General features: G+C 35.8%; 2 protein-coding genes across 6 annotated transcripts in view; one reads left to right on the top strand and one right to left on the bottom strand.

Annotated features, from left to right (window-relative positions):
• LOC100256061 (uncharacterized) overlaps positions 1–17,337 on the top strand; it is a 28,829-nt gene extending 11,492 nt beyond the window's left edge. The window contains exons 5-16 of one of the 5 annotated variants that reach the window (XR_002032303.2): positions 1,180–1,249; positions 3,632–3,701; positions 7,313–7,358; positions 7,506–7,755; positions 7,850–8,055; positions 8,188–8,259; positions 14,110–14,179; positions 14,316–14,396; positions 15,295–15,396; positions 15,495–15,564; positions 16,025–16,104; positions 16,196–16,227. Coding sequence is in view for 3 of the 5 variants with exons in the window: in XM_002273746.4 (XP_002273782.1) it covers positions 1,180–1,249; positions 3,632–3,701; positions 7,313–7,358; positions 7,506–7,755; positions 7,850–8,055; positions 8,188–8,259; positions 14,110–14,179; positions 14,316–14,396; positions 16,025–16,104; positions 16,196–16,274 (1,024 nt within the window). In the remaining 2 variants the exon portion in view is untranslated. Of the gene's footprint in view, positions 1–1,179; positions 1,250–3,631; positions 3,702–7,312; positions 7,359–7,505; positions 7,756–7,849; positions 8,056–8,187; positions 8,260–14,109; positions 14,180–14,315; positions 14,397–15,294; positions 15,566–16,024; positions 16,105–16,195 lie in introns of those variants that run through there. The other 4 variants (XR_002032302.2, XM_002273746.4, XM_010665247.3 and 1 more) reach the window with 4 other exon arrangements.
• Positions 16,964–19,701, bottom strand: LAR2 (leucoanthocyanidin reductase 2). The gene is given in 5 exon segments (NM_001281160.1): positions 16,964–17,255; positions 17,347–17,550; positions 18,686–18,923; positions 19,018–19,158; positions 19,471–19,701. Coding segments are annotated over 5 exon segments (1,077 nt in total). The 3' UTR covers positions 16,964–16,992.
• Between the last annotated feature and the right edge of the window lie 7,671 nt (positions 19,702–27,372).

Genomic DNA, 27,372 nt, shown 5'->3' with positions numbered 1-27,372 from the left:
ATTCCAAAATAGCCCCTCTTTTGTTTGTTTTGGAGTATGTTGACAAAAAAGAATTGTAGAATCTTTAGGGGCCTGGAGCATTCAGATTTGGAGTTTAGAAACTTTTTCCTGGAATCCTGTTTTGCTTTAATTAATTATTAGTTGGGCTTAATGCATCTTTGTTTGATTTTATTGATAATTTTGGTGTGGTTGGGACTTCTTAATGATTCCTGGTTGTCTTTTTCATTTTTTTTGTTTTCTTTGGTGCTCTTTGTATTATTCATGAATTTCAGGGTTGTACCCCCTTTTTGAGAGGCAGTTACTGATATAAATTATATATTTTCCTATTAAAAAACAAAAGTAAAAATATTTGAAATGTATTTCATTGAGAAATAAATTTCCCATCTAATATAGTCACCTCACTGAGAAAGTACTCTATAACTTCCAAAGCTTTTGCACCTCTTTTTTTGGTCTTTTGATTGCTTTGTATACATTATGTAAGCTTTCTTTTCTCCTTAATACAATCTTTACTTACGCATCAAAAAAAACTTCCAAACCTTTAGTCCCAACTCCTTCCAAAATAAACTTGAGCTGCTGAATCTCAAGTATTAGACCTCTAATAAAATATTTTTATCACCATATAAGTATGGCATTGTTGGGAAGTGGATGTACTGTTAACATGTAGCTACTGTTCTTCTTAAAGGCATAAGTTTGGTGACTGGAGTCTCCAAATGTTACTTGACTGTCAGGTAGGCTTTTGATAAATTTGTTGAGATGAGCTTCCTTGTTTTAATGATCTTCCTCTATCTTGTGCTTTTATTTTGGGGTTTTTCATTAACATGTCTAGAAATGAGCATATTCTTTATTTTGGTTCCAAAGTTGTTAAGTTTGAATGGATGGTTTGGCCATGGAGAGTCCTAAGGGCTTGGCCATGGATGGTTCCTCGGTTATCAAAAAAAAAAAAAAAAAAAGTTAAGTTTGAATGTATAGATGTGGGTATCTGTATTTTATTATTTTAAGAAAGAACCTTTCCTCTCTTTATTACTTCAGCAATCAATGTTTAAGCATTTATAAAAGCCTCACCGGCACCTCCTTCACATGGCTTTGCTACTTTTTAACTTTATGCTCAGTGAACTATTCCTCAGTCTATTCTAGTTGATTATGCTTCAACCTATAAATTGATATCCATTTGCTCTACAGAATGTGTAAGGCGCTAATGCCAGGAGATGAAGAAAGCATGAGTGATGAAGCAATATGGGAGACACTTCCTGTAAGTTCTTTCTTCTTATTTTTGTTTTTTTCCTGAGCTAGTTTGTTCATTGTCACATTTACCTTGTTTTTGTGATTGAAAGTTCATGCAAATTCTTGATTGCTTTTATATTTTTAAAATTATATTTCAATTTCTACAGGGCATAAAAATACAGTACGTTGATTTAAGATACTAAAAGAAAGTTGATTCTACGGAGTTTGAATTCTGTTTATTTACTGTGAGATTTTGGTGTTCTTGAATGGCACTCCTTTGGGCTTTGTCATAGTCTTAAAGGTCTGTGACTAGGGGATTCACTCTTTCCTACCCCCTTTGTTTTGGTTATAAGGTGCTTTGCTATTTTATATCCAGGGTGGTAGAAGGGGCCTGGATGCATGACTTAAAGTGAATGAGATCAAATCAATCTTTAGAAATTGCTCACTTTCTGTTTGTGAATGCTTTTATTTTGTGATGCAAATAGAGATCGGTTGTTGTACCACACGTGTATAATGTTGTGTTCCAAAGCAATGCTGTGCTTCAAAGTTCACTTGGATAAAAGCGAGTCTCAATAGGTGGATTGGATAATCTGGAGGCTTTGGAAGCTTATGATTGGGTGTAAAGTGGGGAAGCGTCCATCTTTATTTTTGGGCTTTCTATTCGTGCTTTCTTTAAATCCACCTCTGTTCAGAATTTGATGGTGCAGCATCTTGAGTGGGTATTTGAATCATGAAAAAGAGTTTTTGATCTCTGTCAAGAATGTTTTGTCTAATTTGTGAATTTACTTTATGTCCTTCATTCTGGTCGTAGCATGTAATTGTCTGTAAAAACTTCAAAGTGGTTTCTTTTGATCAGATAGAGGATTGATAGCAACTTGCTAGTTCTCAACAAAGCCTTGGTAGGCAAGTTACTTATGGATGTGGATGACTGTTGAAAAGTTTGGAGATGAGGATGGTGTTGTAGGTGGGCAAGCTCTTAATCTAGAACTAATATCCTGGTCTCTTATCTTTGTTTTAGATTGAGAGGCCTCAGTTGCAGATCACTGGAGCATGGCTGGCAGGTTTTCTGATTGGCATCATTATTCATGAAGCAGTCCTGTGTGATTAGGAGCTTGAGTTGGTGTTTGTTTTCATGGCTTGCATTAATAGATATGGTGCTAATGACTATAGGGAAGTTCCTTTTGCCTGAAGGTGTCTGTAAGGGGTTTTTTACTGGTCAAATTTTTAGGATTGGTGCTCTTTCTAGGTTTTTGCCTTCTCTTTTGTCGATGTTGGTCTGATGATCTAGTTTCTTTAATCCCCCCTCCCTTCTTTAATCCCACACCTCTTTTATGGAAAGAGCAATATCCCCTGAGTGCATCAAATAGCTAAATAACTTAATTTGGAATCTCCCATTCTTCACCTCTCTTCTAAAAGAGGCTACCCTGCTTTGCCCCAATCAAATTCACATAATGAATACTCTCCATAAATCTATCCATTGCATGTTGTTTGGCAACCATTGTAGGCTGCCTGTGTACTTTGGTTGAGCATTTTTTTATTTGGCATATTTAATATAATTTTTGTTTGTGTTGGAGTGCATGATATATATTGTGGGCCCAAATACAAGTTTAAACTTCTAGGAAAATTGGTTGTTTAACATGGTGTTGAAGCCTTGTTTGGTGGAAGGTCATGCATTTGAGCCTCATCGCATATTTATTTCCCCAATTTATTGTGTAAGCCCAAAATAGACTAACTGTGGTTGGCTTGTGCATCTCTTCACATGCGGGTGTGGGGCCGCACATGAGGGAGAATGTTGGAGTGCATGCAATATATTGTTGATCCAAAACCTACGAGCTTAAGCTTTTAAGAAAATTGGTTTTCTAACACTTTGCTCGTCAAAAAAATAAATCTAGCCACCACTTCAGCTCCAACTCTTGAAAAGGCCTTTTAAATGGAGGCTTCAGTGATCATCTCTCTCTATCACCCTAAGGTTTTTCACTCTTGCAAATTTGGTAGTAGCAAGGCTACCTTAACACCACCCACCTGCACACCTCTCCCCTCCTTTCCCCTCCTTTTAACAAAACTTATTTTGGCTTTAAAAATAACTTAATATGAAAATAAGCCAATGTTGCTTCTCGTGGAAACATTTTTTAGTTAATTCTGTAAGGCCTTGTCTCTTTCTAATGATGACTTTAGTTTCAGATTCTATGTAAAGTCAAAAGCAAAAAGTTATCCCAAGCAGGCCTTATATATTGTGGCTATATATATATATAGCAAACTGCAGTATAGGATATCACTATGAAACTGATAGCAAATTCTGTGTAAAAACTTTGGGTATTTAGGAAATTTATTGCTTTTCTCTCTAGAACCTTTGGTATTAAATTGTGTAAAAAAGATGATTGTTACCAAGTTCCTGATTTATTGCTTGTAGCACTTTTGGGTTGCAATCTCCATGGTCTTCTTTGTTGCTGCTACATTGTTCACCCTTCTAAAGCTATGTGGTAATCTCTCTCTCTCTCTCTCTCTCTCTCTCTCCCCATAACATATTTTCTATAATTGCAATTTTATGTTGTGATTTCCAATCTATCCTTTATTTACATTCTAGAGAAAGGTATTTTCTCAGTTTTCAGCAGCTATCTTTCCTGTTTTTTTTAAATGGAAGTAACCTTGTCAATGATATAAATTGTTGCTTATGATAAAAATGATATTTATAGAATAAAATATTTTGGTTTACAAATCACTAGTGTTTTTTCTTATGAGAAACTGAAGAATTTATAAGAAACAAAAGGAAAGACGTGGAGGAGGATCAGAGATCCTTCAAGAAAAAAAGAAAAGAAAAAACAGAGAGACAAAAATTTAATACTCAAGGATAAATGCAAGCTGAAGTCACAACAGTAACACTTGATCCCAAAAAGGGTCATGAGTTAAAGAAAATACCCAGCCAAACTTATGGGAATATTGAAAGGCCATTAGGGCCTGTTCATTAGGTTGATTATAATGGAATAGGAATCTGTTTTTCTCTTATTCTTTGTTGAACACACCTGTTGGATACCATAGCTTAGCAATGGGCACATCAGACACATATCCTACACCTAGGTTATCAAATCTGACAAAAGTACTTGACACACTTTGAAGTGTTCATGTAGGATGTGTTAAAGTTTGGTGATTCATTTAATCATATTCTTGTAAATCACAGCACAGACACTAGAGTTCCTATGTTCTGCAGGATACATAAATTTCGGGCTTTTCATATAAGGTTTAATGTAAGTTTCAACTAGAGGGTTGCAAACCTTATTCAGATCAATTGAACTATATGCTTGGGTTCTGCTTTGGTTTGAGGCTTCTTCAGGGTTAAAAGTCTAACTTGAAAAAAAGCAAACTAATTCCTCTAAGGAAGGTCCCTAATGTGAAGGAGCTTGCTTTGGTATTAAGTTGTGGAGTAGGAGCTTACTTGCAAATAGGAGCTCCTTTTAAGGCTTCAGCTACTTGGGATGTGGTAGAGAAGAGGTTTTCCAAAAGACTAGCACTATAGAAAAGGTGATGCCTCTCAAAAGGTGGGAGATGCACTTTGTTAAAAAGCACTCTTAGCAGCTTACCAATTTACTTCATGTCCTTTTTTGTTATTCCTATGTTGGTGCTTTGAGATGAGAGAAAATTCAAAGGGATTTCTTGTGGGGAGGAGGGAGTCTTGAGAAAAAAACCTTATTTAGGGAAAATAGTCATTGATCTGCAAAGATAAAAAGAAAGAGGTTCTAGGCATCAAGGATCTCTCTATTCTCAATAATGGCTTATTTGAAAAATGGTGTTGGAGATTTGCTTTGAAGAAAGTTCATAGTAGAAAAGTTTGGATTAGAGCTAGGAGGATGGTGTTATCAGGTTAGGTGAGAAGGTTATGGTCTTTTTGTAGGTAAAGACAAAAATGTATATATATAAAGAAGGGAGGGCCCAAAAGGCATCTCAAAGCATACATGAAGTATACAACGAACGCCTAAGGGCAAGACCAAGCAAAGAAGGGCAACAAAAAACAACAACCGCCCTCTCCTAGAGCCCAACCAATTAAACAAAAAAATTAATTAAAGATAAATGCCCATCATTTGAAAATGGCTTTGTCTAATACCAAAAATTACAAACAAAAGAGTATTTTAGCCTTTGGATCAAAAGCTCCTCATTCTTAAAAGCAAGTCTATTTCTTTCCTTCCAAAAAGATGCATAAAGAAGCTATCTTCCAAGCCTTTTTTTGCTTCTTGTCCAAAAATGCGTCGTGCCAACCAAGCAGAGTCTCTCTAATCATCGAGGGAAAGACCCAAGACACATTGAAGAGAGCCAAAAGCAATTGCCAAAGAACCTTAGCCATTACACAATGAACTAGAATGTGGTCAATGGATTCTTCTTCAATGTGGTAGAGAAAACATTTGTTTGCTAAGGACCAACTCCTCCTCTTAACCTGATCCAAACTTAAGGCCTTCCCCTCTGACACCTCCCAAGCAAAAAACCAACCTTACGAGGAACACATGATCTCTAAACACTACTCATTGGAAAGGGGGCTGAAAGGGACTTGACAAAACTTCCCACTCTTTGACTCTGCCCAAATCACCCTATCTTCCATATCTCTAGTCACCCTCTTCCCTTGAATTCTCAAAAAGAACTGCTCCACGATTTCCACCGCCCAATTATTGAAAGGCCTAGAGAATCAAGGATTTCAGCCCCCCCTCCCCCTCCCCCTCCAACCGACAAGGCCCAAATGCTTGCCACCCATGCCTCTTTTACAATAGCTAAGTCAAATAACAAAGGAAAAGAAACACACAAAGGATTATCTCCACACCGCTTATCTTTTCAAAACCTCACTCTTTGGCTATTACCCACTAAGAATAAAATTCTACTTCTCAACAAAATCCATTCCTTTCTAATGGCTTTCCATAACCCAACTCCATACCCTTCCCTCACATCACAAGAGTACCACTCTTGATCCTCTTCCCCATACTTCCCATTGATGACTTGCCTCCATAGAGCCTCCCTTTCATCTGCAAATTGCCAACACCATTTAGCAAGAAAGGCCCTGTTGGTGTTGGCTAGTGGAAGATGATAAGAAAAGGATGAGGAGATTTTAAGGCTGGGAGGAGGTATGAGGTGGGCAATGGGAGAGGAATCAAATGTTGGCAAGATGTGTGGTGTGATGATACTTCTTTAAAGGACTCTTGTCCTTCTCTATTCTCCTTTGCATCTTCCAAGGAGACATGGATGGATGATGTTCTGGTGGTAGAAGACAGGCTGCACAATAAAATACCATACCTGCCCTAGACCTGGTTGGGTTTTGAAAAAATTACCTCAACCTGTCTCGTCTCCAATTTTTGTTTCTCACAAATAAACTTGATGTGCTATGCCTAGTTGCCTACTAGTTCCCCTTCTTACTGGATGATATCAGTCCATACATTTTCTTTTCCTGTGTAAAAGGGCATATCCCCTACTGGTGCTCTTTGTCACTGATCACAGTTTGAAAAAATTTGCAACTCTATTCAGGTTTGGTGAGTTTTTGTGACATGAATTATGATCTCCTCTGGGACTGCAGGATGAGTTCATGGGTTGATAGAGGCCCAATGCTTTGGATAGTGTAGTCATACATTCTTACATGCATACTTATATATTTTTGTGGGAAATTAAAAGAGAGAAACACACTGATCTTTTGAAGAGTGAGAATCTTTGTTTAGATGGTGAACTGCTATTGTTTTGATCCAAAAAAATTCAGCTATTGTTTCCCCCTTCAGGGATTTTATTAGGTTCTTGCTTAGAAATTTCCTAGCATTTAGGCCTCACTCATTACTCACTAGCTATGCACGTTGTGATATCTCTTTTTTTTCCCCCTTTCTTCTTGTAGTTTCAGAACTATAGTACTCCAATTGCATGCTTTTATCAAAGACACCATAATGTAACTGACTAAACTGTGAATGCATAATTCTATTGATTCCATGTACTCCTGTTTACTTTTTCCTTTTTTTCTTTTTTGATAAGTAACCCGTTTCTAATTTTTTTAATCAGAAGTTACCTTTTTATGTCATAATTCCAGTTTTACAGTGCACTGGTTTTCTAATATATTTTTTTTACTATAATATTGCAGGTGATATAGGTGCTCTAGGCTGGTGGGACTTGTTCATAAATTTTGGGTATGTACCTCACAAGTTCATGTTTTTCTTTTCTTTTCTTTTTTGGTTTCTTTTACTTTAATATTGTCTAGAGCAGTGATGTGAATAGTTTCTTCATGCTTTTGAATGAGAGAAAGAAATGATGAATGTGTCATGTTCTTTTAACAGCATTGCAGAGTCCTTTGCCTTCCTTGTTTGTACAAAGTGGTCTAATCCAGTGATCCATAGAAATTCTCACACAACAGAAGCTGGTTCATCTTCTACAACTATTAGATATCTTGACTGGAACAGTGGTTTAGTAGTTTCTACAGATGAGGATCAGCACCAGGATAGAATGTGTGGGCTGCAAGACATTGGTGGTCATATCATGAAAGTTCCATTAATTGGATTCCAAGTCCTTCTTTGTATGCGCTTAGAGGTACATTTTGTTTTTGGGTTGTGATCATGGATACCTTTTGGATAATTTCTTGGGGATGTCTTATGAACAGATTTATAGCGGTTTTACATTTCAGGGAACACCTGCTGCTGCTAGAGATATCCCAATTCCAGTTCTTTTTTCACCTATTTTCTTACTTCAAGGCGCTGGGGTTCTGTTTTCTGCATCAAGGTTGGTTGAGAAAATTGTTCTTTTACTACATAATGGAGCTGGGACAGGAAGATATTTTACATATTCTTCTAGAGCTCATGATTGCTTTGGGTTCCTGCACCATGGTTCCAGGTAATGACTTCTACTTCCCACCAGTAGGAAATTTCAGGCAGGCAAGATGGTTAACTTAAACAATGTAACCATTGAATGTGTTGTGCAACTGTGAAGTAATTCTTGCTGCATTTTGACAATTTCTCAATTCAGGCTCCTGGGTTGGTGGTCCATTGATGAAGGAAGTCGTGAAGAACAGGCACGACTTGTCCATGATGGGGCAGGGTTAGTAATTTTCTGTCTCATCATTTTCTTTGTACTGTACAAACCACATATGGGTTATATGCTTTGGGTGAGTACATGTAAATTTTCTGTTTCTATTGCCACATTTTGTTAGAGGTATAACATAAGAGAATATATAAAAAGTAGAAATAAAATATTTAAAATAAAAAATTTACTTATTTAGAGTAAAAGAGTCAAAATATGAAAAATATTTTGAACTCTATTCCATCTATCTAGGCTGGACACATGGTCCTTTCTATTAGGGAGACGAGCAAACCAAAAGGTCTAATGGTCAGATTATTGTCAGGGTTGACATAAAAGATGGGCATGAAACAAAGAAATAAGCTGTTTGGAATTATTCTTGAAGAAAATTCATCCTAACGGTTGTTAAGTTTTGACTAATGGCCACTGTGCCATTCCAATGAGGAATTATATCAACAGCAAGGTCACATACACAACCATGAATCCCATGTGTGGTTGCATATAGGCAAAAGCCGCTAAAAAAAGATGGCTTAGTCTTTTCTTTCTTTCTTTTTTTTTTTTTGTTAAATGTCCATGCAATTTTTTTTTTCATTGATTTGATTCATTCCATGGACACCGCAATTCATATTGGAGATAAACGAAATATAGGAACTAGACTCATCAAGTATGATTTGACTTTTGTTTGTTTCAGATTGATTGGAATCACTAGAAATCACAAAAAGAGTTTATATGCTACGAAAACATTGCTTATATGTAATCATTTACAAATGTGAAAATGTGCATCATGGATCAATCTATTAGTTAGTACATATGATTGATGGACATACAGTTAATTTTGTTGGATCTCTCTCACTCTCTTTCTCTCTCACACACACACATGATTGATGGACGTACTTGGATCTCTCCCTCTCTCTCTCTCTCACACACACATGATTGATGGACATACAGTTAATTTTGTTGGATCTCTCTCTCTCTCTCTCTCACACACACACACACATGATTGATGGACATATAGTTAATTTTGTTGGATCTCTCTCTCTCTCACACACACACACACACCCCCACACCCACGCACACGCATCAAATAGAGGAAAAAATTCTTGACACTTTATATGTATAGGCCTTTTGAACCTACCTTATACATGCGTGTTAAAACCATAAGGGTCGCTTAGGCCCAAAGTAGATAATATTTACATGGTTTGGAGTGAGTCATTACATATGGTATTAAAGTCGATTCTTGACCCCAAGGTGAGCCTTTGTTTGGTTTAGTAAGGGGTGTTTGTCTGTTTGACCTTGTAATCTCATGGGAACATAACAAGTGTTTGCATGAGGAGTGATTGTAATATCTTACATCAGAGAAAGAAAAAGTTTTTGACACTATATATGTATAGACTCCTCTTAACCTGCCTTGTAGACGCGTTTTAAAGTTGTTAGGGTCTCTTAAGCCTAGAGCAGGCAATACCTACATAGTTTGGAGTGAGTCATTACAAACAGTATCAAAGTCGATATTCCACTCTGATGTGGGCCTAAGTTTGGTTGGCCTTGCAAGGGATGTTTGTTTGTTTGGCCTTACAATCCCATGAGACACCACAAAGACATTGTGTCTAAATGGGAGGGAGGTGATTATGGTATCTCATATTAGATAAGGGAGAATATTTTTGGTACTATATATGTATAAATTCCTCTTAACTTACCTTGTAAACTCATTTTAAAGTTGTGAGGGTGTCTTAGGCCCAGAGTAGACGATATCCACATAACTTTGGAGCAGGTTGTTAAAAATGGTGTGTGTGTATACATATGTATCCATCTAACACCTTTTCTTTGCCCTACTTTTTTAGCATTTTGGTATAAGAGGTTTGTTCTTATTATGCTTGCTTTGATGAATATAATTAGCTCAGTTATTTTCTAAGACTATGGTTCCTCTTCAAGAAAATATAATGTGTGAAATTGGAAAAAAGATATTAAAACATTTGTATCTAGCATTAGTATTCAGAAAACTATGCAAATAAAGAAAATGATAAAATTTACAGAAACTTCAATTTTTAAGGCAAAAACTGATATTAATGTTGATGCAACATATCATAAGGTATTTCCTAATGAAAGTTACATTATTTAGGGCTTCACTTTTAACATGCATAGCATCTTGATGCCTCTCAGGGATGCAAAAGAGCTGATGAGCTGATCTGCATGCTCAAATTTGGTTCTATTGAACTTGATTGGAGCTTCAGCTTGAGCCCAGTATTTCCAGAATTTGCTGGCACCCCAGTGATTTATAATCTGGATTTTATTCTAAAAAACTAAATTTGATGAGGCTGATGACTCAGAAAATTTTTGTTGTCATTTGTAAGGGTAACTTTGAAAGATATGTAGTTTTGGGAAAAAAAAAAAAAAGCAAAGACTATATAACAGCCTTAGATTCCAGTTCAATAGGAAATAAGTAGTGTTGACCCCCTTGCATGGTGATATAATGCTTCTATAAGTACAGAAAAAATTTCGTTTCATGTGTGATTTTCTATTTAATTGAAAGGATAACTGTGACTGCATCTGAAGCTATCTCATCTCATTTTAATTAGAACTTTTAGAGTAATATATAGGAACTTCCAATGAAAAAAATGCATACAAAGTTATGAAACTATATCAGGCTCGGCCCATTCTACACTCATTTGAGATTAGTGGCATACCATGTCCTCCTTGACTCCTTCCTGTTCCACTTGCTATTGCTATCCGCATTCCAAGGAACATTGCATGAGCCTTGCCTGAGCTGAACTAGTTTTTCCAAGCCTTGTTGGTTTTCTAAGCTTGAGCAGGTTCATGTGTCTAAATAGGTTGTTTATTGAAAAATCCAGCATCCCTTTGAGAATGTAGTTGGGATTTTTTTAGTGCTGTCATGGAAAAGATGGGTTTTGGCCAAAAGTGGACAGGGTGGATAAAATGGTGCATTTTGATGGCCAAATTCTCAACTGTTGTTAATGGACCCCTTTTTGGGGCCATGGAGGCTCTTATTAGCCTTGTGAAAAAGGCCGGTAAGAGGGTGGGGTTTCCTATCATCATCACTATGCAAAGTTGCTTTGTGATGACTTGCCCTTGCAGGCGCCATCCTCGTAAACCAGTGCCTCTTTTCTAGTCTAAAGACTGAGACAGAGATACTATCCTACAAAGAGAATTTTAACTTGTGATCAATAAACTGTGTCAGAGTAGCACAAGGAAGCATACTTATGGGATTGTAAACTAGTACATACCAAGGAAAATGGCTACATGTCAACAGTCTATCCAAAGAGAAGCAAAAAGAAAAGGGCAACAATGGCTATATGCCTTGTTGTCCGGCCTCTGGAACTTGCTCAGTATTTGGTTCTACTAGTCCTCATGGACCTCATCTGAAAAATGTAAGGAACTACAAAGTGAGTATGACTTAGTGAATGATGATATAATGCAAGTTTTAGGGTGGTCAGTCCAAAATAGAAAATGGAGTTTTATCATACGTGTAACACTCAACATAGATAATATATAGCATAACAATCAAGTAAACATATAACATAGGCAACCCGATGTATAATCAATCCAACACATGCATAATCCACGACTACGATGCTACTCCCCTCTCGGCACATCCCAATATCATGCAATATAATTGCTACCATAGCTCGTTCTTCATTGGCATATATCACATATGCATCCGCAGATAACATATGTCTCACATATCATGGTGCCTTATAGATACAATGCCCCTACATCTCTCGGCACGCTTCTCATACAAACTGCTCCAATGCCCTTTTCATCCCACGACACAAAAGATCACTAGGTCAATTGGTTATAGTGTGCCCCTCCATCTCTATGACACGATATAGGTCCAGGGTGTATTACAATCACATCTATAGCAATAGTATAAACTACAATAATGATAGTACCAGTGATTTTTAGTGAATAGCACATACTTGGTTGGCTCCCAGGAAAGATCGAAGGGGTCACAATGGTCTCGCTTAAAACCTAGCCTCCTTAGATAGAGTTTCCCTAAACGATACCCATCCCTTTATGATCACCGAATCATCTTAACTATTTACATACATACATATCAAGGATCCCAAGAACATACTTATATATATATATATATATATATATATATATATATATAGCATTTGACCAACACATTTACAAAGCATATCTCATGATATTCAAGACAACTAATAAATACACGTATAATATTTGAACCATGAGGTATATAATTCTAAAACCATATAAAATCATGCATTATAAGATCACTCATCTTTTAGACTAGAATTTTAGCACTACATTCATTACGACGACTCAAAGATCCAACCTTTGCAAACACCACCATAGGAGCTTTTCATACTTCTCTACTTTCCTTCTTGGTGGGTGAATGCCCCTATTTATAGGAATCTAAGCAAGTAAATACCTAAGTGACTCATTGCTAGGTGTCGATCAAAAGGAAGTGGTTAGTGTCTTCCTTATTGCAAGGAAGTGACACGTGGCACGTGTTTAATCCTTGCAGCTGCTTGGCAGGTGCGACACGTGGCATGTGCTTAATCCTTGCAACTGCTTGGTAGGTGTGACACATGGCACATGCTTAATCTTTGCAGCTGCTTGGTTACCTACTTTAGACACCTCATGCTTGGTTGCCTATCTTAGACACCTCGTGCTTGGTAAGGGATAAGCAAGAAGGTAATGTTCTTACTTAGCAAGGAGGTAATTGAAAGGAAACTTCAAAAATATTAATATTAAAAACTAGGGATGTTGCATAGTTGCAATGTAATTTCCTGCCAGGTGATGATGTTCGTGGTTAGCAGCATCTATATAAGCAAATGCTGTTTTTCTGTGAAAAAATGTAATATTAGTTAGACTTGGTTAAATTGTTATGCTCCTTGTCACTGTCTGAAACTTATGCTCCGGTCTTATAACCATTGTCATTGTGTTGATCAACTGGAGTTTAGACCAATCACTTTTTCTGTCCCTCATATGCTATGCAAGGTTGCTTGCAATGTAGTTCCCTCCCAGATGATGGTGTTTGTAACATGTAACACTGACAAGTCTGCATTCCTTCTCTGTTTCTTCTTCTTCTTCTTGTTCTTATACTCATCAAAAGAGATTTATTAATTTAGTCACTGATATTCTTGGTAATAATAGATGCTATTGCACATTACATTCATACTTGTTTTGAATCATTTTCATCAATAGTGGTGTCTTGATAAATTAGTCTAGGGAAATCTTAAATATTTTGCTCTAAAAAGTAACGTACATAAGTACTGATATATGGAAGAAAATAGATAATTGAGAACAAAGGAGACATGAAATTTGTGATTGGTTTAAATTAACATGGTGTGTCATCTTGAAAATGGAGTATCCTTGTTTTACAAAGTGCTGCCCGTTGGTATCAAATATTGTTCATCTCTAGATTATTTTATAATGAAAACTTTAATGTTAAGACACATCTTAGTGAGTGCAGATTTTTTTCTTTGCATTTAATTCATTGTCTTTTTCCTTGTATCTCTAACCTATGTTTGGTTCCAAGAAAGTATTAACAAAAGGAAAAAAAATATTGAGAAAAATGATTTTCTTATATTTGTTTTACCATAGAAATAAGAAAGAAAATCAAATATAATTAAAATTAATTAGACATATATGCATTTTCAAATTATTAAATCTTTATATAGAAGAGGATAAATAAATGAAATGAGTGTAAAGAAGCATGTAAAAGTAATTTATAAACTTCTTTCATTTTTCCTATTCTTTTGTATTTTCTTTTCCTTTCATTTTCCCTCAAATTTTCTAAAAACCAAACATAAGGTCAGGTTTAGTCGGGGTTTCACAAGCAGAATTGATTACTGATCCTTGAGCATTTTTTTCCTAATTGTGCAGATATAACACTTTCTGTGGTTATCCTCCTGAGATAGTGAAGAAAATGCCTAAGAAGGATCTTGCTGAGGAGGTGATCATAGTTCTCATAGCATTCCTTTGTACATTACCTTAAAATCTGAAGTTAAAGTTTTCAATTTACATTATTTCTAAATTTTTTTGCTATCATAGTTCTGATTTCATTTGTATTATTGGTTTTTTTCTCCCAGGTGTGGAGACTTCAAGCTGCACTTGGTGAGCAATCAGAAATCACAAAGTACAGTAAGCAGGAGTATGAAAGACTTCAAAATGTAAATTTCTCAACCTTGACTGATCGATTCTTATCATAGATATGTGACGTGCATGTCTGAACTTGGTGACTTTCATGTTTTGACAAGCTATCTCAACAACTCAGTGGCTTTCATGTTTCATCTTCGATATGTTTCCATGATCATTATGTCTTTTGGTTCAAGCCTTGTTTTATGGCTTTAGAGTTTCTTGATCTTCAATAATTTCTTGATCCTCAATAACTTCAAGATTGATTATCTTGAAGTTAATGAAGATTAAGAAATTCTAAAGCCATAACTTCAAGATTGATTAACATTTTATATGGAGAATGATACACATTTGAACCATTTGTTTTCGCAGAATCCAAAATCAACCATGAGTGGTGATGGGTCACTCATTACACTAGGACTGAAGTCCAATATAAGAAACAACTTCTAGAACCAGGGCTACTGCTCTTTTATCGTTGTGTTATGCTCCAAGCTGGTCTGTGGGCAAGTGATCAGCATATCCCAAGCCAAGCGTGGCACACCATGGGTGTGAAGTGCTAAATCAGTAAATCACTAATCAATCCAAACATAAAAACTGCAATAGGAATCAAAGCTCTATTAAGTGGAAATATTTAGCATGGGTCAGGGTGTCTATAGGAGATTGTTCCATATCCATGTTGGACTTTGTTGAGTGGTTAGGCTCTAAGTAAGATGTGATTGCTGTTTTTTGTGTTCCCCTCATCTTGGTTTTTGGCCTTTTTGGCATCTTTGTATATATTATGTATACTTTTATGTGCTTCTTTAGGTGCTGTTAATACAATGGATATTTTACATATAAAAAATGTGGCAATTTTCGGCAAAATAAACTATAATATAACTAAACCAAATCCACAGTCCAAAATGAACTCTCACATGGAGGCTACAAATATTGTAGACAAATAACTCTCAAGGTAACTGAATATGGAACGAATTGTCTAAATACTACGAGGATTGCTAGCTGCCTCAACTTTTGATAGCTTCAGAATGCTTACTGCAGGTAGGTTGAGTCCATATTTGATCTATCTGGGTGCCCTTAGTGATGCTGGTCCAAGTAGAGTTTTATAACAAATACAGCTTTTTTTTTTTTTTTGATAGGCAAAGGCACATAAGAAGGATATATTAATATGAACAGGGTCTCCAACGGCTAACCCAAATCATACAGGAGGTATGCAACAGGCGCCTATAGGAAAAAACAAAAGAGAGGGAAACTGATTGACAAATACAACAGGTGCCTTTGTTTTTGCCTATAGGCAAAGGCAAAAACAAAGGCGCCTATAACAAATACAGCTTTTAGATTTTCCTGTATAGTTATTTTGGTATTAATTGTCCTGTTTAGATCTGATTGACATCATATGGTGCATATAGCATTTATTGTTCTTATCAAAAGAAGACAAGTAGTTGAAACAACCCTTCATTTTGTTGTCACTCTGATAGTGGAAAAACATGACCTCGATCAGATTCACCTTGTTGAATTGGTTATATTTATTTGTTGCCTCTCCTATTTTCAAATAGTGTGACGTACTGGAGCTTGCTTGAATTGTTCTATCCTTTGCTGAAGTAGATAGCTTCTGATTACAAAGTTGAATCCACCTCAATCCTATTCCTTGTTTCAATGAAATGTTCAGGAAAAAATTTTATGTAGAATTTGCTTTGAAGGAGAGATCAGCGTGGTTCTTCTTCCATGCAGGCATCGTATCCTTTGCAGGTATGTTCCTCTGTTTTATCGACCCCCCTCCCCTGGGTTTCCCCACTTTTTAATCTCTTTATTGACATCCAATCATATGCCATATCTGCAGTACCTGCTGCGAGAAGTGTAAAAAATGCCCAATTTGCCGTGTCCCAATCGAGGAACGCTTACCTGTGTATGATGTATAGGCTTTTTAACTTTTTAACTTACACAGTTTTCGTTTTGTAAGCCCCCATGAATTGGAGTTCACATAGAAGGAGAGGTTTAAAAGGCTTTACAGGAAAATGCTACACGTTTCTTTTTTTCTTGTATTTTTCCTCTCTTGTTTTCCAGAAGCATTTTGAAATAGTGAGTGGTGTTTGCTCCATTTAATGGAAAGCAAGCAGTAGGGGGTTAATGAGTATATCAAGATTGGCTTGTTGCTTTCCTATTTGTAAATATGCTAACTCTTATTCAAGAAAAAATGTAACTTTGAGCAGGGTGCAATATGCCCAAAAAAAGCCACTGTCATTTTCATTTCTTCCCTCGGAAGAACAGAGAAAGTTAGAGTTGTGGTGGAGGTTTCCTTGTTTGAGTTGTAAAAGAAAAGACACAGTTTGGTGGATTCAGTTAAGAGAAAAATGGGTATGCCTTGTGTTTCAGTTTGGCTGGTTAACAACCAGAGAAAAAACGAAGAAAAAAACATAAAGGAGCTTCTGTACTCGCTCTTTTGAATTTCCAGAATTTCTGCAGTTTCTTTGATTGAGTTCAAATTTAATTTAAGAGAAACCCATGATTGTTTTCTTAAATAAAAATGAGATAAGGCTTAAAAACAAATCAATGATACACAAGCACCAATATTACTAGATTCCAATAAGATTGGGGAGCTGGCCACATCATCATTTATGTCGAGAGAAGTGGCGGTGATCAGGCGCAGGTAGCAGTGATGACCAAAGCATCCGGGGCAGAAGCGGGCACCACAATGCCCTCCTTCTCGGCTGCTGCTTGACCTCCCATTATCTTCTCCACGAACTCATCGAAGCACTCATCTATGGTCCTGAACTGCATCTCCGGATAAAGAGACGTGGCTTCTAGGTCTGTAGGTTTATCCAAGCTGAAATTTACTTGGCATCCCTTTATGAAGATGTCGTGAGTGAAGGACGCGACGATGCTATCGGGAATGCACATCTCTGCAACTCTCCAAACGCCAGTTCAGTTTTTCTTGCTAAGTATCAAATTTTGTCACTTCAACTTTTGGAAGAAGAACAAACACAAACAAACCTGCGGCAGCGGCTAGTAGGTCATCTTCTTCCACGGTTACACGGGGGAGCGTCCGCCCGATCTTCTTCTCCCACAGTGATGCCAGCTCGTTTATGCTTACAAGATTGCTGGGAGGTCGGAAATGAAGCGATTTGTTCACTGTTCGATCGTCGTTTATGGTTTTGATTGTGAATTTTCCGATGTCGGTACCCGCCACGAAGTAAGCTGAGGGACAATGACACCATTTGAGCATTATTACTTTTAGGCTCCGTTTGGTTGGGAAGATTTTGAAAGAAAAAGTAAGAAAAGGAAAATAAAAATAAATTAATTTTACTTAAATTTGATTTTTTTTTCTTCTACTTTTAGTAACATAGGATCAAATATATTCTTACCAATGATGATAATATTAGTAGTAATTTGAGTTGTAGAATCGGACTGTTTGGTTAGACCAAGATTGTGACACTTGGAAATGGCCATAAAATTTGTGTACCAAATCCTTGGCATGACCCTAGGTTGTCTATTCATTTGTGTCCCACTCTTCCCCCCATCATCCTTATCTATCCCCACTCGTTTATTCAGTTTAACACAATCCTCCAATGAGTACCGAAAAATTTAGAAAAGAACATGAGATATCGTTTTCAACATGAGCCGTTGATTATATGATCAAAGTGGAAGTTGTCATATTAAACCAGAGAGTTCTTGGTTACGTTGTCCCATTCTTGGGATATTTCTAGACATTCCACGAACCCATGTTATAAAAATAAAAAGAAAAGAAAAGTGAGGCAACCACGCGCCCGTGGTGAGCTATCTCATCCTAGGTTTTGGGGGTCATAATTGGGCACTTCACTAGACTTTTATATATATATATATAGAAAGGACAACAGGTGGCCACATAAACAAATTTTTGGTTGGCCCATAGAACTGACACATGTTCCTGTGTTCTGATAGCATCTTTCTTTATAGACCGGGCATATGCGTTCATCCCAGTAGGGCTTAAGTTCACATTTCTAAGTGACTTATCAGAGAAGCCAAACCGTCCAGAATTGGGACACTTGTCTTCCAAAATCCAAAAAGAAATCTATACAAGCTCACATGTACTAATTGAAACTGTACCCAGAACATATATCGCAGAAAGGAACTGGGGAAAATGTTCCCCGGAATCCAGTCTTGTTTCCCACATGATCATCCCGTCTTTGACCACCAAAATTTTCACAAATCTAAGTACTTAGCATTTATAACTTAAGTACCACGTTTTAAAACAACTACGAGTAGAGATTGGTTGTTGGACCTTCACCTAACCTCCCAAGCCACGTATGTATCTATCACGAGGGCATTAGTTGGAATACAACGTCTTACGTACCTTTGACAGAGCCATCACCGTAGATATGGAAACGATCCAAGGGTGGGAGGACGTCAGCAGGGTGGGTATTGTCATGGTAGGGCCAAGCGGCGATGGAGTTGCAGCAGATGTAGGTGTAGGGGATGGCGGCCTCCTCAATGAACCGTCTGACTTTTCTCTTCTCCATGTACATGGTCAGCCCCGGCTCCACTGGTTCCGCTCGGTCGATGTCGTGCCCAAATTCTGATGGAAGGAACCTCTGCCAAGTGCCCACCACATACACCACAATTCACGTCACTCTTTCATTAAATTCGATTATGTATAATATACATGAGTTTCATCATGATCCCTACCTTAATGCTACCAACCGCTTTAATGGCTTCCGCTAGGGTGAGCTGGTCCAATATAGTGGCTCCACCCACAGCTGATATCACCACTTCTATCTCATACTTCCTCAGAATCTCTATCATTACTTCCTTGTCCCCTATTGAACCCTGGTCATGTTTACATACATATATATCACGTTATATTAATTTATATTCTTGTTGATTCAAAATGGAAAATTATTTATAGCTATTGACTGTCTGTTATCCTTTTCATCTCCGTCAACCCGCCATCTCTGACGTTTAATCTGACGATCAGAAAATTGACTTTGAAGCCTTTTTCAGAAGCTTAAAGCGGGTGTTTCCCTAGTGATTTAGTTAAACCCACAGTCCCTATGAACAAAAATATTGCAGAAAACAGTCGAAGAGTGAGTTAGAAGATGGAAAATCATGTAAAACAGAGAGTAAAATGGAGGGCATTACGGTAACAAGGATGGCGCCCTGGTCTTCGAGGGACTTGATGGTGCTGGCCTTGGAAGAGGAGGTCGTGGCGGAGGAGCGGACTAGGACATAGGTGGGGTGGCCGGAGGAGAGGCTGGCTTCCGCCACAAACCGCCCTATGAACCCGGATGCACCCACCACCAGTGTCCGAGGTCCGGTGGCCGCCAGAGGAGCCTGAGGAGCCGGAGGAGTACTCACAGACAAAACAGTCATATCGGTGTTAATTTTCTGAGAAAGAAGAAAAAGAAGAAGAGGGTGTGCAGGAGGGGGGGAAAAGGGTGGTGGCGGTGGCTAAATGACCAGGGTCGTCACCATTAAATAGAGGCAGTTTAAGGTGGAAAGGGTGGAGGATAGTGTGCACACCCCCCGCGTATTTTAGCGCGTTTGACTGTTCTGATTGTTAGGTTATGCCCTAGTTGGACTGGTAGTTGAAGATGACTCTGTTGCATTCCCCGACTCAGCAACTCGGATGGATTCCTCCGAGTCAACTCAACTCTGGAATCCTTCCGATTTCTTAAAGGTAGCAATTTTTTTTTTTTTTTAAATTTTTTTTATAATTATATCCATCACTTTTATGTTCAGATGAATACTCAGCTGCACTTTTTTAAATTTCCCTCGTCTCCAAGTCCAAGGAAAAAGACTTATGCTTTTCAACTTTTTGTACAGTTGTCGTCCATCTCGAAAAGATAAATTCATAATTACATATTTAATAATTGTAAAAACATTTATGCTTTTACCTTATAAACTTCCTCTCTTAGGTCAACTATGGTAATATTAATTATTTCTAATTTGATAAATTAATTAATAATAAATTATGGAGCCCATAAATAGGTATCTTCTTCCCCAAATTAAATTACCTTTATTGAAATGTTCCCTTGCCCAACTTAATTAAGGACAATTATGGAATCCCAACCCCCATATACTCCATGTGCTTTATAAGACTATCAAATTGGAGATATCTTTCTCAAAGATGGAAAAATTTATATCGAATCTTTCTCACACTAAAAGAGAATTATTAAAAATAAGATATTAAACTTTATGGTAAAGTTGGATTATTTGCCACATTTTAACAAAAGGTTATTGGAAACCCGATTTTGAAAATTTAATATGTCATCATCTTTTTTTGTCATATTTAAACAAAAATGTCTTTTGTTTTTTTCTGGTAAAAATAACTTTTTTAAAAAAAAAAAACTTATATGTAAATACTTGAAATAATTAAGGATATTTATGTAAAAAAATGAGTTATTATTCAAATAAAAACATGAAGGAGATTAAATTCAAAGATATAATGATTATTTTATATTTTGTAAACAATTAATTTAATCTTTTATTCAAAATATGATTAAAAAAAAAAGAAAGAAAAAAAAAATCACCCAACTGAATAAGAAGGGAGGAGAAGTTGGAAAAAGAGTTCATTTGGTGGAATGTACATAGTTTTGGAACCTTGAAGGTTAGATGGCAAACCCTCATGGAGAGTGTGGTTTAGTAACCCTGCAAGAAAACGTTCTTGGCAGTCCATGGGCATATTCTCCATTTGCCCAAGAGCTATTACACACATCTAGAAGACACTCCAGGCAAATAATTAATATACATATATATATTCTGAATATAGAATATTATAATAAAGTTTTCATGTCCCACATATATATGTATATTCAGAATATAGAACATTATAATAAAGTTTCCATGTCCCACATATATATGTATATTCAGAATATAGAACATTATAATAAAGTTTCCATGTCCCACATATGATTAAATAAATAAAACTTACCAGAAGCCAAATCAGCCGCCATGCACCCACCTGTATATATATACACGTGTTGAGGCAACCCGGGCCATCTTAATTAAAAATCAGAAAAAATAATTGAAATTCTCCCGTTCAAAAGTCAAGCAATCACCCCCATTGAGCTTAATTTCAATGGTGCTAAAAACTCAAGTGGCTTCATTACATTTTAGCACTTGACACTTGAATCTTATCATCTAGAAGATGAACCGTACACGATTTTCCAGTATTATATTGTGGGTTTTATTTTATTTTATTGCTAAAGCCCATCCCTAATGATAGATCCACGTGCATGTACAGAGAATCACAAGGAAAACAAAATAATATATGATTCCATATTTTGTGGAAGTTCCAAACAGATCGATTTTAAATCAATGTCAAAGAACAAGTGGGGGATGGGGATAATGTCAGGTACCTCGGCTGCAGGACAAGGCAACGGTAAAGTCATAAATATAGATTTAAAAGATCATGGTACGTACTATAGTTTCATGTTGCTTTTAGGTTTACTAGGTTTATTTTATAAGATGGTAAATTTTCATGTTCATCCATGCATGGATCGAGGGTCAATTGTCAAAGTCTTCCCTAACTTGCTTAGACGTGAAATTTTGTTTGGTGGAGGAGGAGTGACGTGCAAGGAATAGAGGGTGCAGGTGTTGCCACCCTGATGAACCACGCCCAATTTAATACTCCTTGTACCTTTTTTGAGTGTAAGGTTTCATTATGTACAGGATTTAATTAGAGGGAGTTTCAAGTATGAATAATGGTCAGATTAGGGTTTGCCCACAAGGAAGATAGACAGACAGGAAGTTGGGTGGTAGGGCCTTGATGATAATCATAAGGGCGTGCCCAAGTAGTCGATTCATGTCACTTTCTTTTATGTAGGTGTATATGGTTGTGTTCCCATGTACGCTAATGCATGGTTTGTCATCCAAGTATATATATATATATATATATATGTCTTTGCTTAAACCCTAAACCCTAAACTTTTTTGAACCTGACGAAATGTGGAGTCAAAGATTAATGATTATAGATGTGGTACTGATTCTTTCTCTGATATGATTTCTTGATGATGTGCACTCTCACGGAAATAGAAAATTTGTGGTTGAATCTGTCCAAACAACCACCATTTAATTTGGGGATGGAGAGTCCAAGTTGAAGTAGTTTTGTGCATTAAAAAAGCGCCGAAGTGTTGGTTGCAAACCTTTGGCTTCATATGGATGTAGAAGGGACAGGAGGGGTCAAGGAATTAAGATGATAGAAAATGAGATGTGAAGATAAATATTTAAAAAAGACAAAAAAGAAAAATGTTTAAACTCAATTTATTTATTTATTTATTTATTTATTATTATTATTGTCTCTTCTTTCTTTTGTGAATAAATAATAAAAAATTTGAAAGTGGATAGCTTTTTAATTTGGGAGAATTACTAGGAAGATTCACTTATTTCAATAATTTTTAAAGGATAATTTTACACTTCATTATGTTTTTTATATTATCTATAAATAATTTTGAGCCCTTAAAGATTGTCAATAGTATAGAGCCCACATATGATGACAAGTACCATTCATCAATAATGCATATCTTATATCCCAAAAAATTGTTTCTGACTTTTGAACAATCGACAGGTTGTATAATAAAGTTTTACTTATAAAAGTTAATGATAAAAATAATTTTATTATTTAATTGAATGGACTTGGAAATGATAAGTCGAATTGAAAGTTAGAATTTTCATAAAAATAATCTAATAAATTGAGCATTATTAATTTAGTTTATCAATTTGTATTAATTATAAATTATTTTATATTATTATATCGATGTGGCATATTTAATAAATTTGTCATTTTTTTACTCTTTTAGTAACTTGGGGTTGAATAAAAAAAAAAAAAAAAAGAATATACATATGTATATATATATACACACTTTTTTTTTCTTTTCTTTTTTTAGAAAATTTGGTAAAAATAATAGTTTTCAATATGTCGTAAATAAAAACCACATCCTAAAGTTATTATATCATTTTATATATGTAATATACAATTAAAAACTTTGTTAACCTAATAGAATAAATGATTATTTTTCACAAACACTCATCAATTGAATAATATACAAATATTCAATTGAATAACACATAACTATTCAATGAAATAATATACAACTATTCGTTGGGTAATATAGCATATAAAAAAAATTAAACAAAAACAAATTAAATTATGTTGTAATATATATTGTAGCGTTAGTGTATTTGTATTGTAAGTATAATACATTTATGTTGTACTTATATTTCATTATAAAATTATTTTATTATAAAAAATAAAAAAGATTAAACGTTCTCCATCATTTTCTTATTTTTTTAGACAATCCAAATGAAAAATTAAATAGTTTATCTTCTTCGAATTTAATACAAAAACATAATTTATCAATTTAAAATTAAAAATATATATGAAAAAAATCATCATTTTTATTATATAATTATGAAACTTGTTTTTTTCCTAATAAAATATAAAATTAGAATAACAATAAAAAATAAAAACACATTAAATGTTATTTTAAAAATATATTTAGAAGTATTTTTATTTTGAATAGTAAATTTAAATAACAAATTACTATCATTATATATAATAATTATAAGGGTTAAATAAAAAATTTTGATTTAAAATTTGAATGTCAATAATTGTAATAAATGTGGGGTTCAAGCATCATAAATGTTCCTACCAAGAAAGTGAAGTGCTTTAAATGTTTTGAATTTTAAAAGTTTTTAGTTGAAAGACATTTTTGACATTTAAGTCTATTATTGTCCCCCCTAATAACTATCAAAAGAGATCACCCTTCTCACTAATTATCACATTTAGTCCATTCTATCCGGTAATTCTCCATTTCAATTTTTGTAACCTTTTTTTTTATATACTCAAGTATTTTTCATAAGCCAAACATGATCTTAATTGTTGTTTAGATGATGAAAAATACTAAAATAAGAAAATGTTCAAATTAAAAACCCTTTTTTATTTTTATTTTCTTATACTTTTTAAGATCTAATCGTTCACATTTCTTCAAATATTTACCCATTTTAAACTTTTTATTTTTAATAAAAAGAAAAAAATCACCCTCAACCTTAAAAAAAACAAACGATATCATTTAGGCTACATTTAATTCCCAAAAAAAAAATTGAGGGAAAATACAAGAGAAATAAAATAGGAAAGAAAAGTAAAAGGAAATTAAAAGTAAAGAAAAATAAAAATTAAATTTAAAGTCAATAAATTATTTTTATTTATTACTTCAAATTCATTTCACTTATTTTAACTCCTCCATATAAAGATAGAATAATTTAAAAATGTATAAGTTTCTAACTAGCATTAATTATATTTAATTTTCTTTAATACTTTCCATAAGACAAATAAACTTGAGAAAATCATTTTGCTAAACATTTTTTTTTCTTTGTTTAGTACTTTCCAAAACCACACATACCCTTAGAATGTTACTAATTGTTTTTTTTTTTTACAAAAAAAAGGCCTTCATGTTTTATTAAATATAATTAATAAAGTAGTAGTCTTAATAGTTAGCCTGATTTTCAGAAGAGTTGCATGCACACAAGGGACAAAACCAAAAAAAAAAAAAAGGCAAGAAAAGGACCTTGACTCACAAGAAGGATAGTGTAAAAAAAAAAAAAAAAGATTCATGTCAAAGAGGAAAAATCACAATGAAGAGTGAGGAATGAGGCCTGAATATGTATGTCAGGTCTGGAACTCATGACGTATCCAATCATAGCATGCAAGCACTACAGGGTCCCCAACCCGGTGTAATAGGTAAATAAGGTGATGAAAGAAAAGGGTATGTGCTCGTGTGAGGCTCAAAGAGCTAGCAACGGGTAACTCTATATGTGAGGGTGATAAAGTGAATAGGCTCATGAAATGATGGCCACCCATCCTTTGACCACAACTTCGAACATCGTGCTTTCAAGATCTCACATGGTCAATACTAAAGGTTGGCATCCGTCCAACAAAGTCAATGGCGACTCCACTAGGGACCTTTAGAGGGTCAAGCTTGAACTTAAAGTGAAGCAAACATGGCATTTGATTGGTCGATCAATGAATGCCTATCTCTTGATTGCACATTGAGAGTTCCCGAGTTTTCACTTGGGACATTGACATGTTGATCATGTTAGTTGACTATTTTGATTGGGGATTCTGATATAGCTAGTTTCTTCGTGCTTCGTTGATATATTTGTTTGGGATATTTGACATGCTGATTATGATGATTGATTCATCTTGATAGAGGATTCTGAGATAGCTATTTTCTTTGTGCTTCATTGCCATATTCGTTTGAGATATTGACATGCTGATTGTATTGATTGCCTATCTTATTTCACTTAGCATAGTGATTCTGATATTTGCCATGATTGTTTTGATCGCCTTGCACGTAAGGATTCCTTGTTATACATCGTTTGATTTGACATGTCGATTATCTGGATTGTATATTCTCTTGATCGTTTGAGCATGATGTTTGTATCACTATTCATCTTGATTGTCATGGCTTGTATGTATACATGAGTGATATATTCTGTACTCTGCTTGACTGTATGGTGCATGACTACCCTCCATTTATGTGATTGCATGTTGCTTGTCCATGTGGGTCGCACTTCTATCCCCCTACCTCCAAATCTCTTGGTTTCGGTCATTCATTTCATCTCGATTCTTACTATTGCAAGTGTGAGACCTTCTGTGTGCTTGCTCTCTGATCGAGCCAGAGATTAGGAGTAGGGTCTAGCGACGGGCTACATCGATGTACGGGAGCATTCTGGAGGAAACCGACATATCGATGTTGATTGGAGTCCGATCATTGAAGACCTGTATAGCCCGGAGCTAGGTTTCATGGATATTTGTGTGGCCAGTGTGTTTCATTTTATGTTTTAGCTTCCTAGGGTTATCGGATGCACTCACACCACTCACTGTGCACTTTAGTTGACTATTGAGTGTTGAGAGTTTGAGAGGTTTCACCATAGGAAACCCCCTCGGATGTCGAGGTAGTGCATGTGTGGAGGTGATGACCACCTTGCATGGAAGCACCCCGTCTCTTCGGAGGCGTGCAGAGGGTTGCATACCGCTGGAGGGTATGATCGCTTCTGTTAGGGATATTTTAAAGTCCACCCATATCCATTTAGAGCCACCTTGACCTTGTAGGTTGAGCCGTAGATCCTTCGATTAGGATTCTCTCCCTACACGTGAGTGCATCTGAGGGCTTTCAGAGCCTCTGTAGTCACAGTTTGGATTTGTTACTCTTTTTTTTTTAGTCTCAATTTGAGAGTGCTCAGAGACCAGTGTGAGTTTGAGTATCGGTCGGATCACCTTTATTGTGTCACATTGGGTTACGTTTTTCACTCGATGGGTTTGTCATGTTTTTTCTTAGGGCTTTCGTTTTTCTTTCTTGGCTCGATGCATCCTTTCTTTTTTTTGTTGACACTCACTCGATACTTTGGGATATGTTCATCGATCATGATCATCTTGTTTTAGCATTGTACACCTATCAAGAGCCCGATACCTCATTCTTTGTTTGATCCTTGATTCAATTTTAGACTCAATGCTCATATTTTCATTACGGAAATGTGAAAGGCACGTTTTCATGTTCACACTTTTTTCGAGAGAGTCGCCTTGATCACCTTATTATTTTTCTCTTATGAAGCTTGAGTTGAAAGTTGATTCAAGGATATGTGGTTACAGATAGTGTATTGATCTCGTGATAGTGTGTTTTTCGCACCTCTCTTTATCTCGAATTATTGATGGAGATTCTCTGGTCACATTTGTAGTCATCTCGTAGTGGATACCTTTATAACCTTAGAGTTTTTGTCATATTTCCAGTTTTAGATTACCATCACAGGACCATATATCAAATGATGTGTTGTACTTTTTCCTTGGGGCATCTATTCATTTGCGCGTCATGATCACTCTGGCCTCGCCTATCATGGAGGATATTGAGCCTTTTGGCCTAAGATTAGGAGATTGACCTAGGGAGTTTGAGTCTGTGACCCATTTCACTTTCTGATCAGAGCAGTGTCATATCTATATCCATATCTTGACTTTTCAGACTTGATGACCTACCCATTTTGAGCCTG

Source organism: Vitis vinifera, chromosome 17 (assembly GCF_030704535.1).
Source record: "Vitis vinifera cultivar Pinot Noir 40024 chromosome 17, ASM3070453v1".
Lineage (NCBI taxonomy): Eukaryota > Viridiplantae > Streptophyta > Magnoliopsida > Vitales > Vitaceae > Vitis > Vitis vinifera.
Note: the sequence above shows the minus strand (reverse complement) of the source record. Positions and strands in the feature narration are given on the sequence as shown.